Below are 21251 nucleotides of genomic sequence, written 5' to 3' on the forward strand. Positions count from 1 at the left end.
ACCATTGTGCACCTCAGTGATTTCTGTTTTAATAAATACAGGTCTTTTCATTGAAAATCAATTTCCATATCAGCATTTATTATATAATTTTTATTCCCAACTTCATTGCTACATGCATGTCTCACTTTTTTTTTCTATTTTTTTAACATATCAATTTTGAATTATAAAATTCTGTAAAAGCATAAAAGTGTTTCTTCTAACTCATCTTTATATCCTATTTAACTTCTCTCTCTCTCTCTATATATATATATATATCATGACCTTATTCTTGTTTATTAAATTTATTGTATTGTATGTTTTATTTTATGATATTCATTCAATGTAATTTTTATCGATATAACTTTAACATTAAAAAAAAATTTCATAAATGTTCTGCTTTAAAAGTATATTGTTCAACATAATGTTTTTATTCATGATAAAAAAAAACCTGTTGTTTAGTATTTAGAATGTTTCTTTTGAATAAAATTGATTTCATCATTTACATTGACATTCTTGTCATACTGTGTTTATATTTTTTCTAAGTGTCTAGAAAAATAAATGTTGATAAATAGTTTTTTGAATGAGTGAGTACATTGAAACATCCATTTCATCACATTTTTTCAAATAATTATCATATATATTTTATATATATATATTTGCAATGTGTAAATAAAAAATATGAAACTGTAATTTTGTTTGTTTTCCTTTAATGATCTCTACAAATTAAAATGAAATAACTGATTCAGAAGTTGCATAGATTTAAAAAAAAGGTATCTATACCTTTTATATTTCATAATTTCAAATTGTAGACATAATTTATTCAATATATACTAATTTGAATTTCATGTTCTTTCCTCTGAGCAAACTGAAAACATCAAAGTCTCAATATTAATAAAAATCGTTACATTAGAAAAAAAAAATGTAATAATTTTATTAGTAATCTTTAAAATATTAACTTATCTAAGAGTAATAATTTATTTTTAAAAAGAACTATATTTATAAGATTCAAAATTCAATAATATTTAAATAATATGTAAAAAAAGAACATATGTAATTTTTCAAAAACACTGCCATAGTCATTTGTCAAAATGCATCCTTTGAATAAAAAAAAAGGGGGGGGGGAGGATATGGGAAAGGAAAGAATAAAGCAGACCAAACGAATTAAAAAGCGACGTTAATTAATTATGTAAAAACTATTATTCCATCGAAAATACTAATTAAAATTTTAATGTAAGAAATAAAATTATATAACTACGAAAATTTGGAGAAAATAATTCAAAATAATATCTTTAAAAAAAAAATCAGTTTTTAATAATTGCTCGGCTAGCGTAACATTTACTAAACATTGGTTTCATCAACGTTATCGACAGACATCCCGACATGCGCAGAACGGTGAAAAATTGAACAGAAACGGTTTGTTTGGTACCTGACACGTGACCGTGAATTGACCCCATTGCGTAGTCAATACGTGAACGCGCTTTATTAGTCAAGTTGATTTATCAGCACGATGAAAATGCCAGTGCTGCTCTTCGTTAATACCGGCGGTTAAAACAGGTACGTAGAGGACCGATGACCATAACTAACTTATGAAAAATTGTTGAAAGATTTGAAACAACAGGAATTTTTCGTGTGTCGAGGACGTAAAGTTATGAAACAGGAACAAGATGAAGAAGTTGCAACTACCGTTATGGATCAGGCGATAGCTAATAACCAGGTTATCAGCAGTGCACGTTCAATATTACAACAAACAGATTCTCCGTTCTCGACGATGCAGAAGATATTGCGTAAGATCCTTAAATTTTATCCATATAAGATAACACCCATTAACTGATGACACTGATCTGAATCTTGGCAATTTCTGGTTGTGAAGCTGTTCTAGTTCACTTGAAAGGCGTTTTGTATCAAGGACATGTTCCTGACATTACTACTTTAAAAGATTAAACAATGTTACATGTCAGACGAATAAATGCCGATATGCTGCGAGCTACCGTCGAACGTTGTCTACCGCATGCAGTTATTGGAACATCAAGTTGGTGGCCACGTTGAGCCAAATTTGTGAGTTGCTATAATAAACGTTTTTCATTGGTATTTGGTGTGTTGCTATTCCGTTTCCATTGGCAGTTGTGTATTTCTTTTCCACATATTATGCACTTGCAGCGCCAAGATTTCCCCAATCGGAGTTTTTTGGTACTAATTTTTTTTCTTGATAAATCAAAACAGCCTATTTTAATGTGTATGGTGGTCAAATTTTGTTATATTTCATACAGTACATAACACGCTACAGGGCTTCGAAGACCTCCTGTTATTTCTTGATCACCCTGTAACATAAAACCCTTACTTGGGCGCAAAATCAGGCCGAATTTGTTAATTGCCGTTTTGCAACACTTGTCACCGCCAAATGAGTAAGGCTTCAGTTTTTTTCCCCACGCTTAAGAGCATTTAAAAGTAAACATTGTTAATTAATCGGTCTTTCGGATTAATTCCGAAGTGCTTTTGAATTGAAATAAAATAAAGGAAATTAAAAATTTCTAATTTGCATTGCGTTATCCCAATTGGTGTGGAAACTTCACGCATTTGCATTACCCCAACTATCGTAGAAAATTCATGCATGAGCAGTGTGTTCTGATTGTTGACAACTGTATTTTCATCTATATATTATTTGACAACGGTTTCTAAAACTCTCCGTCCTTTTTCGCATGCGTTAAAATAAAACAAAATAACGGAAATTAAAAATTTCTAATTTGCATTGCGTTACTCCAACTGGTATGGAAAACTCACGCATTTGCAATACCCCAACTGGCGTAGAAAATTCACGCATGTGCAGTGTGTTCTGATTGTTGACAACTGTTGTTTCACCTATATTTTATTTGACAACGGAATCTAAAACCCTCCGTTATTTTAAGCATGCGTTAAGATTTGTTTAATTCGTCAAAATAGGGGCGAGAGGAAAGATGAAAGGAGGAGATTTCTGCATCTATAGGGATGTCGAATATTTTACGAGCGGTTATTACGTAACCAATATCAAAAATTCACAAATACCAGTGATCAATACTTTTCAAAGAGGGGTGTGATTCAAACCCTTGATACGATCTTACTGGTGATATTTCAATTACAGGTTTTGGATCACGATAGAAAGTAACAATCGATGCTATATCACTGAAATTTACCGGAGCGGTGACTTCACTGGAAAGTAACAATCGATACGATCTGTCAGTGGAAGCTCTCGAACGAAACAGAAAAGGAGAAATCTGCGAATGGCTTGAAAAGTGAACGGACCGGTTATTCTTGGAATTATCGTATCATTGAATTCCATATCACTGAAATTTATCTTAGCGGGGACTTTACTGGAAAGTGTGAAGTCACCGCTCCACTTCATGAGAGTGATCTTGACCTTCAGATATTCGCATTTGATGATGCGCTATTCCATACAAATCCTTTTTAATTGTTTGTGACTTGACTTTGCATATATTCCGTTTACTGCTGGCGCCATCTATTGGCAGAATATAGAACTAAAGTAAACAATTTAAAGAAATGACATATATATTTAATTCAAATTTTTTAGAAAATGGTTTACTCCAATAAAGAAATTAAATAAATAGTTTTGAAAAAAAAATCAAATTTTAGAAGTAAGCTGAAACAGATAAGTTAAATCAATCACACGTTACTTAAGTATTAAAGTAAATTATTAAGTAATATATTATAGTAATAGTAAGTAATTAAAAATTAAGTATTAATTACAATTAATAAATATTACATTTAATATTAAATAATAATTTTTAATTTATAATATGATTGAAATAACAGATATTTGCAACAAATATTTAAAAATAATAATAGCAAATTTATTTGTTATTCAAAAAATCGTGGATTATGCATCTATATATTTATAATGCTTACGTGCCAACAATATCAAGCCGAATTTGTTAATCGCCGTTTGGCAACACTTCGAAAATTAACTGGGAAATTAACGGATAAAATTCTTTACCTACCTTAAATTCGCACCGTAACGATTTTCAAACGAAATTGTCGAAAAAGAATGGTCAAGAATCGTGCATATAAAGGTCCAGTCGGAATGAACGATATTGTGTTAAACGTTTATGTGTACGAGGCGAAGTTTCCCTACTACAGGAACATAGTAATGGGACTATGTCATGACAGACTTTTGCACGTGGTTACTAATTGTTCTCTGCCATTTGGTGGTAGTTATTTTGCTTCGTGGTGACTTCAGTCAAGTTTTGGCAGTTGTTTTGAAAGGTGCAAGATGTTTAACTGTAGTGAATTGTTTCAAAAAGCTTAATCTGTGGTCTAAATTTATTAAACTAAATTTAGTTAAAAACATGAAAGCTCTAAAAACTGAAAGAGAGTTTTCAAATTAGAAACTGGAAGTTGGTGAAGGAAAGAGTGGAGATACAATTATGCTTCCAGATGTTTGTTATCCTTCAGAAAAAAGTCCTATAAAACAACTATATGGTGATTTAAATTTCAGCACAGTTATGCCTAAAGAACTAAAAGAGAGCTATTCTAACCGTTACTAATGATGCTTCCATTGAAATAAATAATCAGGTATTGACATGTTTGCCTGGGGAAACTATTAATAACATTGTTGGTGATGATCCTAATGACAGACTAATATTTCCTGTTGAACTTCTTAAATCTTTAACACCTACAGGAATGCACCATATAAATTGTATTTAAAGCCAGGATGTATTATGTTATTGCTAAACTTAGTTCCAATGAAAGGTTTGTGCAATAGAACTTGATTAATTGGAACAAATTTAAAACATATTTGATAGCACCCTTATACCTTCTGACAGCAATATACCATTTTCATTTCAATGAAAGCAGTTCCCCACTTTGTTTGGCTTATAGTATGACAATTAATAAAGCACCAGGATAAACCTTTGAAAAAAATTGATGCTAAATAATCCAGTTTTTAGTCATGGACAGTTATATGTGGGCTTCTTGCATGTTGAATCCTTTTAATTTCTAAATTCTATGGACAGCATTTGATTCAAAACAAACTAAATATAATATTTTGTTTGCAAAAAAGTTTTGAATATTCTACATAAAGGTTAACAATTTTAAAAAGTCAATTTCTAATTGGTTTCAATTTCTGATTGTGAACATCTTTCAGGACATATTCTCTTCCCAAACATGTCTTTTTCTGTTTTCTGCCATTCATTATTCACGTTTGAAGCCACTCTCTCACTACATTTTTTATAATTAGTGATTTTTTAAATTCTGTTTCTATGGTATAGTTCTCAAATCTGAAAAGTTGTGAGCAAAGCACAATTTTTTTGATTTTGTTTCTGTAGTGGATTTATATAGTTCCTAAATGAGAAGTTATTTGTATTTACAAACAACTTTTCTAAGGAGCAATTTTCGAGTGTATTTTTTGCTTTACATTTTTTATTTGTTTCATTGTTTTATCTTATTGAGGAATGGACTGAATTTGAATATAGTTGGTTTCACACAATTTTTTTTTCTGTAAATATCAATTTTTTATTTTGTTTCTATGGTACAGTTATCAAATTTCAAAAATTGTAAGCGAAGCACAATTTTTTAAAATTTGGGTGGTGGATGTATATAGTTCTGTGGTGTATGTATATAATTTCTATACAAAAGCTATTCTAACCATTACTAATGATGCTTCCATTGAAATAAATAATCAGGTATTGACATGTTTGCCTGGGGAAAAAGTTATTTATGAGACTGTTAATAACATTGTTGGTGATGATCCTAATGACAGACTAATATTTCCTGTTGAACTTCTTAAATCTTTAACACCTACAGGAATGCACCATATAAATTGTATTTAAAGCCAGGATGTATTATGTTATTGCTAAATTTAGTTCCAATGAAAGGTTTGTGCAATAGAACTTGATTAATTGGAACAAATTTAAAACATATTTGATAGCACCCTTATACCTTCTGACAGCAATATACCATTTTCATTTCAATGAAAGCAGTTCCCCACTTTGTTTGGCTTATAGTATGACAATTAATAAAGCACCAGGATAAACCTTTGAAAAAAATTGATGCTAAATAATCCAGTTTTTAGTCATGGACAGTTATATGTGGGCTTCTTGCATGTTGAATCCTTTTAATTTCTAAATTCTATGGACAGCATTTGATTCAAAACAAACTAAATATAATATTTTGTTTGCAAAAAAGTTTTGAATATTATACATAAAGGTTAACAATTTTAAAAAGTCAATTTCTAATTGGTTTCAATTTCTGATTGTGAACATCTTTCAGGACATATTCTCTTCCCAAACATGTCTTTTTCTGCCTTCTGCCATTCATTATTCGCGGTGCCGTCGGGCCCGAATCATTCACCATATCGCATGGCTCCTCCCAAAAAGGGTCCCTTCAGTGGGCGTCATAAAGCACCAGTTTCTGTAAATTCTTACCATTTTGATAGTTTTTTTGTTGTAAAGCGGATCTCTAATGCTAACGAATCATTCGATAATGTATCGCCATTTCTTGTTCAGAAGGCTGTAACTGGAACAGTTGGCGATGTAACTTCAATAAAAAAAATGCGCTCTGGGGACTTGCTTGTTGAGGTTAATTCTCGGAAGCAAGCCCAGCAGATACAAAAAATTAAAAATTTAGCTACAATACCGGTTACTGTTAATCCACATCAATCTTTGAACACCTCTAAAGGTGTGATTACCTGTGGGGAATTGCTAAATGTTCCCTTGGAGGTAATTACTGCAGAAATGAAACCGCAGGGTGTCACGAATGTTCGCCGCATCACTCTTCGGCGTGATGGAGAACTTCTGGAGACAAAACATCACATTTTAACGTTCAATACACCTAAACTGCCAGAATTTGCTTATGCCGGCTACATTAGACTACCAGTCCGTCCATATATACCAAACCCTCTGAGATGTTTCCATTGCCAGCGCTTTGGACATTCTAAAATGAATTGCCGCGGGTCATTAACATGTGCCCGTTGTGCAGGTAAAGGGCATGACAGCCAGGAATGTTCCGCACAGGAAAAGTGTGTGAACTGCAGTGGCAATCACCCTTCTTATTCTCGATCATGCCCGCGCTGGATACTAGAGAAACAAATCACTACTGTTAAGTTCAAAGAAGATATTACGTATCCCGAAGCCAGGCGTAAGGTTCAAGCGCAAACGCCTACTCCTGGTAAGAGTTATGCTTCTGTACTTCAAAACACCTATTGTTCAAACTGCTCCTGTGCAAATTGTGTGAAAAACTCTAAAAAATACAAACCACCTGAAAAACTTACAGATTCCGATTCTGAAAAATCAATTAATGATACTTCTGAAAAATCAATTAATGATACTTCTGAAAAATCAATTAATGATACTTCTGACACTCCTAAGGTTGTAAAAACAAAGTCTAAACGCAAAAAACAAAGCTCACTAACATTAAAACTTGCAAAACGCGGTCTTTCGCAAAAAGATTTACCTCTGAAATTAAAAAAATCAACCTCCAAAAATTCCGTCGCTTTGGGAATGGCGATGCAGGGTAATGTCCACAAGGATTTAACAACGATCTTTGCGGATAAGTTGCATAGCCCTGATATAAAATTACATCCCTCAGAGGATGAAGATGAGCTTGATATGAGTTGCGATGATCCGGCAACTCAGACTAATGCCTCTGTTCTTTCTCCAGCCAAACATCTCTCTTAATGGGTACCTTCGTTTCTTGGAATTGTCGCGGCATCCGGTCCAAATTGCAGGATATCAAGTCCATTATTAACAATTTTCATCCTGTCTGTTTCGGTGTTCAGGAGACCTTCTTGACACCCAACATTCCACTAAAATTACGCGGATATAACTGTGTTCGGAAAGATGCAGGCACTGAATCTCATGGTTCTGGAGGTGTCTGCATCTTTACTTCAAACCTTTATCCGAGCACTCCTCTTATGTTGCATACATCTCTTCAGGCTGTGGCTGTGCAGGTCCATATACGATCTTTGGTCACAGTCTGTTGTATTTATCTTCCGCCACATGATATAATACGTCAACAAGATCTTGACACATTAGTGGACCAACTTCCTTCGCCTTTTATTATAATCGGCGATTTCAACGGACATAGTACTTTGTGGGGCTCGGTTAGTACAAACTCTCGTGGGCAGCAGATTGAACAGTTTATTGCTAACAACTGTCTCTGTCTGCTCAATAATGACGAGCAAACGTACTTCCATGCCCCCACACGTAGCTTCCACTGTCTTGACCTGGCCATATGCTCTCCTGAACTGCTACCGATGTTGAATTTGACAGTTGGAGAGGATCTGCACAATAGCGATCACTTTCCCCTAATACTCTCCCACACTGATAGCGGTAGTGCGGCTATTTGTCCCCCGCGTTTTCTATTCCAGCGGGCAGACTGGAATAAATTTTCACAACTAGCGGTTATCAATGAGGCTATGGTTAGTGATACAGATATTTCAAAAGCAATACAAAATGTGATTGATACGATAATAAATGCCGCAAACACCACCATTCCGAAAACATCCCCACGTTTAAGAAAATTTCGTAGACCGTGGTGGAATAAAGCCTGTCGCGACAGCCATAAGAAACAGAAAAAATCATGGAATCTATTTAGAAGGTACCCGACGACTGAGAACTTGGTCGCTTTTAAGAAAGCCAAAGCGCTTGCTCGTCGCATTCGCCGCCGCAGTCAGAGAGAATCATGGACTAAATTTGTTTCATCCATCACGTCCTCTACTACCAGTAAACTTTTATGGAAAAAGGTAAAGGCTGCTAATGGGATCTATAATGAAACTTCTATTCCAGTTTTAAAAACTGGTAATATGATGTATTCGGACCCATTAGACGTTGCTAACATTCTTGGCCAAGCGTTTGCACAAGTTTCCGCAACTGATTCTTACAGCCCTGATTTTCTGGCAATTAAGAATCGCGCGGAACGGTTGCCTTTGCGCTTTAAAACCCGAGATGTCATTCCATATAATTGTGAATTCAGGATGTTTGAATTGGAAACGGCGCTGTCTCAAGTCCATGATACCAGTCCTGGGCCAGATGGAATCACATACAACATGCTTCGCCATTTGAATACCATTTCCCTTTCCAATCTGTTAATGCTTTTTAACAGAATATGGACTGAGCAGAAATACCCTTCACAATGGCGAGAAGCTATTGTGATTCCTATCTTAAAACCTGGCAAAGAACCATCTGTCCCTCTGAACTACAGGCCGATTGCTCTTACAAATTGCCTTTGTAAGACCTTCGAGCGCATGGTCAATGCTCGACTAATTTTCGAATTAGAGAAACATGGTTGCATCTCCCCATTGCAGAGTGGTTTCCGTAGAGGTCGCTCAACTCTTGACAACCTCGTATTACTGGAAACCGAAATTCGCAATGCATTTGTCAGGAGAAACCACCTTGTCTCTATATTCTTTGATATAGAAAAAGCGTATGACCGAGCATGGCGCTATGGTATACTTTCTACCATTTTTAACTTTGGATTTAGAGGAAATTTGCCCATATTTTTACAAAATTTTTTGACACAACGTACCTTTCGTGTTCGAATTGGTAATGTTTATTCTAATTATTTTATTCAAGCTGAGGGTGTTCCGCAAGGAAGTGTCCTCAGTGTCACGCTTTTTATTGTTTATCTAAGCCAAATTTTAAATAAGTTGCCTTCATCTGTTCAGGGAACACTATATGTTGATGATCTGCAGATCTCATGCCAAGGCAGTAATATGGATTTATTAGAGAGACAATTACAACACGCAGTAAATAAATTGGTAGCATGGTGCAATAACAATGGTCACACCATCTCCCCAGAGAAGAGTAGCTGTGTACACTTCTGTAGGAAAAGAGGCATTCATCAGGATCCCAATATTCAAATAAATGATTCACCGATTCCTGTAGTGAATGAAGTACGATTCTTGGGAGTAATTTTCGATCGAAAGCTCACCTTTCTCTCGCATTTCTTACACCTGCGAAGAAAGTGTGAGAAATCGTTAAACATTTTGAAAGTACTCTCCAGAACATCTTGGGGTGCCGATCGAACCTCCCTTCTCCGTATTTATGAGGCAATAGTCCTCTCCCGAATAGATTACGGGTGCATGGTATATGGTTCCGCCCGTTCATCTGTTCTGAGGCGTCTAGATCCAGTTCACCATTCAGCTTTGCGTATCTGTTCTGGTGCATTTCGTACCTCTCCGGTTGAAAGCCTCTATGTCATATGTCATCAGCTACCCCTTTGCTTAAGGAGGCAGAAATTATCTGCTCAGTTTTATTTCAGAACTAAATCTGTTTCAAAACACCCCTTAAGCAATATGGCACTACCAGTAGGTCTGCGCCGATTGTATAATGCCCGTCCTTCGCACATACTTCCCTTTTATGATAGAGTCAAATTGCTGCTGCATGGCTCGGATCTCAAAGACGTTCATATTAAAGCAGTTGATTCCTTTTGCTTCCCTCCCTGGGATATCCCGCGTTTTTCCTTTTTGAACCCCTTTACAGGATTCGATAAATCCTTAACTGCACATGTTGTTTTTCAGCAGCTGTTTTTATATCACCGCCATCAGTATTCATCTTTTGTGCCTATTTTCACGGACGGCTCGAAAACAGATGGACATGTTGGATGTGGCATTGTGTTTCCATCTGAGACATTCAGTCACCGTCTTCATAATTGTTGTTCCGTTTATACTGCTGAGTTAATGGCAATTTTCTGTGCTCTTCAGAAAATTTCGGCTGCTACTCAGCATAATATAATTATTTATTCTGATAGCATGAGTGCTCTGAAAGCACTTTCTAATTATCACAACAGAATGAATCCAATTGCTATTCGAATTTTGTTTATGTTGCGTGTATTAGAACAAGCTGGTCTAAGCATCTTATTTTGTTGGGTTCCTAGTCACGTGGGCATTTTAGGGAATGAGAAAGCAGATTCAGCTGCAAAATCTGCTTCGACATTTATGATCAAAGGACTTCCGTTTTGCGACGTTAAACTGTCTCTTAACTGCAGCATTTTATCTACCTGGCAAAAGTCATGGGATCTGCAGATCCATAATAAATTACATTTCATCAAACCGAAAATTAATTTGTGGCCAGTTAACACTATACGAGAGGTTGATGTCAAATTGACTCGCCTCCGTATAGGACATACTCGTTACACACACAGGCACCTCATTTTTGTCGAGACGGCTCCAAAGTGTCTCACGTGTGGTGTTGATTTTACAATAAATCACATTTTAATTGAATGCCCATCTTTTAATTCCTTCCGTCTACACTTTTTTAAGTCTTCGTCATTGACTTTGCAGGACCTGGTGGGAGAGAAATTCCACCCAAACATTTTTAAATTTTTAAAAACTATCGGTTTTTATATTTGTATCTAGTGCTTTTTAACTACTGCTAACGCTTGATTTTTTTTTTTTTTTTTTACATCGATCAATTGTAGCGTTTTTATCGAAACAGTGTTCCATATAGAATTATTACCATTCTTGCACATTAATTTTCTGCATGTGTATTTGGATACCTTTCGATTTATATTTTAACATGTGTGCTTTTACTGTCTGTCCTGTCATCTTACCATTTGCTTGGCGCAGCATGGTCAAAAATGGCTTTTGCGCCAAAAAAATCAAACCAAACCAAAGCCATTCATTATTCACGTTTGAAGCCACTCTCTCACTACATTTTTTATAATTAGTGATTTTTTAAATTCTGTTTCTATGGTATAGTTCTCAAATCTGAAAAGTTGTGAGCAAAGCACAATTTTTTTGATTTTGTTTCTGTAGTGTATTTATATAGTTCCTAAATGAGAAGTTATTTGTATTTACAAACAACTTTTCTAAGGAGCAATTTTCGAGTGTATTTTTTGCTTTACATTTTTTATTTGTTTCATTGTTTTATCTTATTGAGGAATGGACTGAATTTGAATATAGTTGGTTTCACACAATTTTTTTTTCTGTAAATATCAATTTTTTATTTTGTTTCTATGGTACAGTTATCAAATTTCAAAAATTGTAAGCGAAGCACAATTTTTTAAAATTTGGGTGGTGGATGTATATAGTTCTGTGGTGTATGTATATAATTTCTATACAAAAGCTATTCTAACCATTACTAATGATGCTTCCATTGAAATAAATAATCAGGTATTGACATGTTTGCCTGGGAAAAAAGTTATTTATGAGACTGTTAATAACATTGTTGGTGATGATCCTAATGACAGACTAATATTTCCTGTTGAACTTCTTAAATCTTTAACACCTACAGGAATGCACCATATAAATTGTATTTAAAGCCAGGATGTATTATGTTATTGCTAAATTTAGTTCCGATGAAAGGTTTGTGCAATAGAACTTGCTTAATTGGAACAAATTTAAAACATATTTGATAGCACCCTTATGCCTTCTGACAGCAATATGCCATTTAAATTTAAACAAAAGCAGTTCCCCACTTTGTTTGGCTTATAGTATGACAATTAATAAAGCACCAGGACAAACCTTTGAAAAAAATTGATGCTAAATAATCCAGTTTTTAGTCATGGACAGTTATATGTGGGCTTCTTGCATGTTGAATCCTTTTAAGTTCCAAATTCTATGGACAGCATTTGATTCAAAACAAACTAAATATATTATTTTGTTTGCAAAAAAGTTTTGAATATTCTACATAAAGGTTAACAATTTTAAAAAGTCAATTTCTAATTGGTTTCAATTTCTGATTGTGAACATCTTTCAGGACATATTCTCTTCCCAAACATGTCTTTTTCTACCTTCTGCCATTCATTATTCACGTTTGAAGCCACTCTCTCACTACATTTTTTATAATTAGTGATTTTTTAAATTCTGTTTCTATGGTATAGTTCTCAAATCTGAAAAGTTGTGAGCAAAGCACAATTTTTTTGATTTTGTTTCTGTAGTGGATGTATATAGTTCCTAAATGAGAAGTTATTTGTATTTACAAACAACTTTTCTAAGGAGCAATTTTCGAGTGTATTTTTTTCTTTACATTTTTTATTTGTTTCATTGTTTTATCTTATTGAGGAATGGACTAAATTTGAATATAGTTGGTTTCACACAATTTTTTTTTCTGTAAATATCAATTTTTTATTTTGTTTCTATGGTACAGTTATCAAATTTCAAAAATTGTAAGCGAAGCACAATTTTTTAAAATTTGGGTGGTGGATGTATATAGTTCTGTGGTGTATGTATATAATTTCTATACAAAAGCTATTCTAACCATTACTAATGATGCTTCCATTGAAATAAATAATCAGGTATTGACATGTTTGCCTGGGGAAAAAGTTATTTATGAGACTGTTAATAACATTGTTGGTGATGATCCTAATGACAGACTAATATTTCCTGTTGAACTTCTTAAATCTTTAACACCTACAGGAATGCACCATATAAATTGTATTTAAAGCCAGGATGTATTATGTTATTGCTAAATTTAGTTCCAATGAAAGGTTTGTGCAATAGAACTTGATTAATTGGAACAAATTTAAAACATATTTGATAGCACCCTTATACCTTCTGACAGCAATATACCATTTTCATTTCAATGAAAGCAGTTCCCCACTTTGTTTGGCTTATAGTATGACAATTAATAAAGCACCAGGATAAACCTTTGAAAAAAATTGATGCTAAATAATCCAGTTTTTAGTCATGGACAGTTATATGTGGGCTTCTTGCATGTTGAATCCTTTTAATTTCTAAATTCTATGGACAGCATTTGATTCAAAACAAACTAAATATAATATTTTGTTTGCAAAAAAGTTTTGAATATTCTACATAAAGGTTAACAATTTTAAAAAGTCAATTTCTAATTGGTTTCAATTTCTGATTGTGAACATCTTTCAGGACATATTCTCTTCCCAAACATGTCTTTTTCTGCCTTCTGCCATTCATTATTCACGTTTGAAGCCACTCTCTCACTACATTTTTTATAATTAGTGATTTTTTAAATTCTGTTTCTATGGTATAGTTCTCAAATCTGAAAAGTTGTGAGCAAAGCACAATTTTTTTGATTTTGTTTCTGTAGTGGATTTATATAGTTCCTAAATGAGAAGTTATTTGTATTTACAAACAACTTTTCTAAGGAGCAATTTTCGAGTGTATTTTTTGCTTTACATTTTTTATTTGTTTCATTGTTTTATCTTATTGAGGAATGGACTGAATTTGAATATAGTTGGTTTCACACAATTTTTTTTTCTGTAAATATCAATTTTTTATTTTGTTTCTATGGTACAGTTATCAAATTTCAAAAATTGTAAGCGAAGCACAATTTTTTAAAATTTGGGTGGTGGATGTATATAGTTCTGTGGTGTATGTATATAATTTCTATACAAAAGCTATTCTAACCATTACTAATGATGCTTCCATTGAAATAAATAATCAGGTATTGACATGTTTGCCTGGGAAAAAAGTTATTTATGAGACTGTTAATAACATTGTTGGTGATGATCCTAATGACAGACTAATATTTCCTGTTGAACTTCTTAAATCTTTAACACCTACAGGAATGCACCATATAAATTGTATTTAAAGCCAGGATGTATTATGTTATTGCTAAATTTAGTTCCAATGAAAGGTTTGTGCAATAGAACTTGATTAATTGGAACAAATTTAAAACATATTTGATAGCACCCTTATACCTTCTGACAGCAATATACCATTTTCATTTCAATGAAAGCAGTTCCCCACTTTGTTTGGCTTATAGTATGACAATTAATAAAGCACCAGGATAAACCTTTGAAAAAAATTGATGCTAAATAATCCAGTTTTTAGTCATGGACAGTTATATGTGGGCTTCTTGCATGTTGAATCCTTTTAATTTCTAAATTCTATGGACAGCATTTGATTCAAAACAAACTAAATATAATATTTTGTTTGCAAAAAAGTTTTGAATATTCTACATAAAGGTTAACAATTTTAAAAAGTCAATTTCTAATTGGTTTCAATTTCTGATTGTGAACATCTTTCAGGACATATTCTCTTCCCAAACATGTCTTTTTCTGCCTTCTGCCATTCATTATTCACGTTTGAAGCCACTCTCTCACTCAATTTTTTATAATTAGTGATTTTTTAAATTCTGTTTCTATGGTATAGTTCTCAAATCTGAAAAGTTGTGAGCAAAGCACAATTTTTTTGATTTTGTTTCTGTAGTGGATTTATATAGTTCCTAAATGAGAAGTTATTTGTATTTACAAACAACTTTTCTAAGGAGCAATTTTCGAGTGTATTTTTTGCTTTACATTTTTTATTTGTTTCATTGTTTTATCTTATTGAGGAATGGACTGAATTTGAATATAGTTGGTTTCACACAATTTTTTTTTCTGTAAATATCAATTTTTTATTTTGTTTCTATGGTACAGTTATCAAATTTCAAAAATTGTAAGCGAAGCACAATTTTTTAAAATTTGGGTGGTGGATGTATATAGTTCTGTGGTGTATGTATATAATTTCTATACAAAAGCTATTCTAACCATTACTAATGATGCTTCCATTGAAATAAATAATCAGGTATTGACATGTTTGCCTGGGAAAAAAGTTATTTATGAGACTGTTAATAACATTGTTGGTGATGATCCTAATGACAGACTAATATTTCCTGTTGAACTTCTTAAATCTTTAACACCTACAGGAATGCACCATATAAATTGTATTTAAAGCCAGGATGTATTATGTTATTGCTAAATTTAGTTCCGATGAAAGGTTTGTGCAATAGAACTTGCTTAATTGGAACAAATTTAAAACATATTTGATAGCACCCTTATGCCTTCTGACAGCAATATGCCATTTAAATTTAAACAAAAGCAGTTCCCCACTTTGTTTGGCTTATAGTATGACAATTAATAAAGCACCAGGACAAACCTTTGAAAAAAATTGATGCTAAATAATCCAGTTTTTAGTCATGGACAGTTATATGTGGGCTTCTTGCATGTTGAATCCTTTTAAGTTCCAAATTCTATGGACAGCATTTGATTCAAAACAAACTAAATATATTATTTTGTTTGCAAAAAAGTTTTGAATATTCTACATAAAGGTTAACAATTTTAAAAATTCAATTTCTAATTGGTTTCAATTTCTGATTGTGAACATCTTTCAGGACATATTCTCTTCCCAAACATGTCTTTTTCTGCCTTCTGCCATTCATTATTCACGTTTGAAGCCACTCTCTCACTACATTTTTTATAATTAGTGATTTTTTAAATTCTGTTTCTATGGTATAGTTCTCAAATCTGAAAAGTTGTGAGCAAAGCACAATTTTTTTGATTTTGTTTCTGTAGTGGATTTATATAGTTCCTAAATGAGAAGTTATTTGTATTTACAAACAACTTTTCTAAGGAGCAATTTTCGAGTGTATTTTTTGCTTTACATTTTTTATTTGTTTCATTGTTTTATCTTATTGAGGAATGGACTGAATTTGAATATAGTTGGTTTCACACAATTTTTTTTTCTGTAAATATCAATTTTTTATTTTGTTTCTATGGTACAGTTATCAAATTTCAAAAATTGTAAGCGAAGCACAATTTTTTAAAATTTGGGTGGTGGATGTATATAGTTCTGTGGTGTATGTATATAATTTCTATACAAAAGCTATTCTAACCATTACTAATGATGCTTCCATTGAAATAAATAATCAGGTATTGACATGTTTGCCTGGGAAAAAAGTTATTTATGAGACTGTTAATAACATTGTTGGTGATGATCCTAATGACAGACTAATATTTCCTGTTGAACTTCTTAAATCTTTAACACCTACAGGAATGCACCATATAAATTGTATTTAAAGCCAGGATGTATTATGTTATTGCTAAATTTAGTTCCAATGAAAGGTTTGTGCAATAGAACTTGCTTAATTGGAACAAATTGAAAACATATTTGATAGCACCCTTATACCTTCTGACAGCAATATGCCATTTAAATTTAAACAAAAGCAGTTCCCCACTTTGTTTGGCTTATAGTATGACAATTAATAAAGCACCAGGACAAACCTTTGAAAAAAATTGATGCTAAATAATCCAGTTTTTAGTCATGGACAGTTATATGTGGGCTTCTTGCATGTTGAATCCTTTTAATTTCTAAATTCTATGGACAGCATTTGATTCAAAACAAACTAAATATAATATTTTGTTTGCAAAAAAGTTTTGAATATTCTACATAAAGGTTAACAATTTTAAAAAGTCAATTTCTAATTGGTTTCAATTTCTGATTGTGAACATCTTTCAGGACATATTCTCTTCCCAAACATGTCTTTTTCTGCCTTCTGCCATTCATTATTCACGTTTGAAGCCACTCTCTCACTACATTTTTTATAATTAGTGATTTTTTAAATTCTGTTTCTATGGTATAGTTCTCAAATCTGAAAAGTTGTGAGCAAAGCACAATTTTTTTGATTTTGTTTCTGTAGTGTATTTATATAGTTCCTAAATGAGAAGTTATTTGTATTTACAAACAACTTTTCTAAGGAGCAATTTTCGAGTGTATTTTTTGCTTTACATTTTTTATTTGTTTCATTGTTTTATCTTATTGAGGAATGGACTAAATTTGAATATAGTTGGTTTCACACAATTTTTTTTTCTGTAAATATCAATTTTTTATTTTGTTTCTATGGTACAGTTATCAAATTTCAAAAATTGTAAGCGAAGCACAATTTTTTAAAATTTGGGTGGTGGATGTATATAGTTCTGTGGTGTATGTATATAATTTCTATACAAAAGCTATTCTAACCATTACTAATGATGCTTCCATTGAAATAAATAATCAGGTATTGACATGTTTGCCTGGGGAAAAAGTTATTTATGAGACTGTTAATAACATTGTTGGTGATGATCCTAATGACAGACTAATATTTCCTGTTGAACTTCTTAAATCTTTAACACCTACAGGAATGCACCATATAAATTGTATTTAAAGCCAGGATGTATTATGTTATTGCTAAATTTAGTTCCAATGAAAGGTTTGTGCAATAGAACTTGCTTAATTGGAACAAATTTAAAACATATTTGATAGCACCCTTATGCCTTCTGACAGCAATATGCCATTTAAATTTAAACAAAAGCAGTTCCCCACTTTGTTTGGCTTATAGTATGACAATTAATAAAGCACCAGGACAAACCTTTGAAAAAAATTGATGCTAAATAATCCAGTTTTTAGTCATGGACAGTTATATGTGGGCTTCTTGCATGTTGAATCCTTTTAAGTTCCAAATTCTATGGACAGCATTTGATTCAAAACAAACTAAATATATTATTTTGTTTGCAAAAAAGTTTTGAATATTCTACATAAAGGTTAACAATTTTAAAAATTCAATTTCTAATTGGTTTCAATTTCTGATTGTGAACATCTTTCAGGACATATTCTCTTCCCAAACATGTCTTTTTCTGCCTTCTGCCATTCATTATTCACGTTTGAAGCCACTCTCTCACTACATTTTTTATAATTAGTGATTTTTTAAATTCTGTTTCTATGGTATAGTTCTCAAATCTGAAAAGTTGTGAGCAAAGCACAATTTTTTTGATTTTGTTTCTGTAGTGGATTTATATAGTTCCTAAATGAGAAGTTATTTGTATTTACAAACAACTTTTCTAAGGAGCAATTTTCGAGTGTATTTTTTGCTTTACATTTTTTATTTGTTTCATTGTTTTATCTTATTGAGGAATGGACTGAATTTGAATATAGTTGGTTTCACACAATTTTTTTTTCTGTAAATATCAATTTTTTATTTTGTTTCTATGGTACAGTTATCAAATTTCAAAAATTGTAAGCGAAGCACAATTTTTTAAAATTTGGGTGGTGGATGTATATAGTTCTGTGGTGTATGTATATAATTTCTATACAAAAGCTATTCTAACCATTACTAATGATGCTTCCATTGAAATAAATAATCAGGTATTGACATGTTTGCCTGGGAAAAAAGTTATTTATGAGACTGTTAATAACATTGTTGGTGATGATCCTAATGACAGACTAATATTTCCTGTTGAACTTCTTAAATCTTTAACACCTACAGGAATGCACCATATAAATTGTATTTAAAGCCAGGATGTATTATGTTATTGCTAAATTTAGTTCCGATGAAAGGTTTGTGCAATAGAACTTGCTTAATTGGAACAAATTTAAAACATATTTGATAGCACCCTTATGCCTTCTGACAGCAATATGCCATTTAAATTTAAACAAAAGCAGTTCCCCACTTTGTTTGGCTTATAGTATGACAATTAATAAAGCACCAGGACAAACCTTTGAAAAAAATTGATGCTAAATAATCCAGTTTTTAGTCATGGACAGTTATATGTGGGCTTCTTGCATGTTGAATCCTTTTAAGTTCCAAATTCTATGGACAGCATTTGATTCAAAACAAACTAAATATATTATTTTGTTTGCAAAAAAGTTTTGAATATTCTACATAAAGGTTAACAATTTTAAAAATTCAATTTCTAATTGGTTTCAATTTCTGATTGTGAACATCTTTCAGGACATATTCTCTTCCCAAACATGTCTTTTTCTGCCTTCTGCCATTCATTATTCACGTTTGAAGCCACTCTCTCACTACATTTTTTATAATTAGTGATTTTTTAAATTCTGTTTCTATGGTATAGTTCTCAAATCTGAAAAGTTGTGAGCAAAGCACAATTTTTTTGATTTTGTTTCTGTAGTGGATTTATATAGTTCCTAAATGAGAAGTTATTTGTATTTACAAACAACTTTTCTAAGGAGCAATTTTCGAGTGTATTTTTTGCTTTACATTTTTTATTTGTTTCATTGTTTTATCTTATTGAGGAATGGACTGAATTTGAATATAGTTGGTTTCACACAATTTTTTTTTCTGTAAATATCAATTTTTTATTTTGTTTCTATGGTACAGTTATCAAATTTCAAAAATTGTAAGCGAAGCACAATTTTTTAAAATTTGGGTGGTGGATGTATATAGTTCTGTGGTGTATGTATATAATTTCTATACAAAAGCTATTCTAACCATTACTAATGATGCTTCCATTGAAATAAATAATCAGGTATTGACATGTTTGCCTGGGAAAAAAGTTATTTATGAGACTGTTAATAACATTGTTGGTGATGATCCTAATGACAGACTAATATTTCCTGTTGAACTTCTTAAATCTTTAACACCTACAGGAATGCACCATATAAATTGTATTTAAAGCCAGGATGTATTATGTTATTGCTAAATTTAGTTCCGATGAAAGGTTTGTGCAATAGAACTTGCTTAATTGGAACAAATTTAAAACATATTTGATAGCACCCTTATGCCTTCTGACAGCAATATGCCATTTAAATTTAAACAAAAGCAGTTCCCCACTTTGTTTGGCTTATAGTATGACAATTAATAAAGCACCAGGACAAACCTTTGAAAAAAATTGATGCTAAATAATCCAGTTTTTAGTCATGGACAGTTATATGTGGGCTTCTTGCATGTTGAATCCTTTTAAGTTCCAAATTCTATGGACAGCATTTGATTCAAAACAAACTAAATATATTATTTTGTTTGCAAAAAAGTTTTGAATATTCTACATAAAGGTTAACAATTTTAAAAATTCAATTTCTAATTGGTTTCAATTTCTGATTGTGAACATCTTTCAGGACATATTCTCTTCCCAAACATGTCTTTTTCTGCCTTCTGCCATTCATTATTCACGTTTGAAGCCACTCTCTCACTACATTTTTTATAATTAGTGATTTTTTAAATTCTGTTTCTATGGTATAGTTCTCAAATCTGAAAAGTTGTGAGCAAAGCACAATTTTTTTGATTTTGTTTCTGTAGTGGATTTATATAGTTCCTAAATGAGAAGTTATTTGTATTTACAAACAACTTTTCTAAGGAGCAATTTTCGAGTGTATTTTTTGCTTTACATTTTTTATTTGTTTCATTGTTTTATCTTATTGAGGAATGGACTGAATTTGAATATAGTTGGTTTCACACAATTTTTTTTTCTGTAAATATCAATTTTTTATTTTGTTTCTGTGGTACAGTTATCAAATTTCAAAAATTGTAAGCGAAGCACAATTTTTTAAAATTTGGGTGGTGGATGTATATAGTTCTGTGGTGTATGTATATAATTTCTATACAAAAGCTATTCTAACCATTACTAATGATGCTTCCATTGAAATAAATAATCAGGTATTGACATGTTTGCCTGGGAAAAAAGTTATTTATGAGACTGTTAATAACATTGTTGGTGATAATCCTAATGACAGACTAATATTTCCTGTTGAACTTCTTAAATCTTTAACACCTACAGGAATGCACCATATAAATTGTATTTAAAGCCAGGATGTATTATGTTATTGCTAAATTTAG

The 21251-nt window shown here is 32.1% G+C and overlaps 1 protein-coding gene across 1 annotated transcript; it reads left to right on the forward strand.

The window, feature by feature from the left end:
• Positions 1-6518: 6518 nt before the first annotated feature.
• LOC129959688 (uncharacterized) lies at positions 6519-7643 on the forward strand. The gene is made up of 2 exons (XM_056072577.1): positions 6519-7134; positions 7414-7643. Exons 1-2 carry the CDS (start codon positions 6519-6521, stop codon positions 7641-7643), a joined length of 846 nt encoding a protein of 281 aa, XP_055928552.1.
• The last annotated feature ends 13608 nt before the right edge of the window (positions 7644-21251 follow it).

The sequence above is a fragment of the Argiope bruennichi genome, chromosome X2, assembly GCF_947563725.1.
Source record: "Argiope bruennichi chromosome X2, qqArgBrue1.1, whole genome shotgun sequence".
NCBI classification, from domain to species: domain Eukaryota; kingdom Metazoa; phylum Arthropoda; class Arachnida; order Araneae; family Araneidae; genus Argiope; species Argiope bruennichi.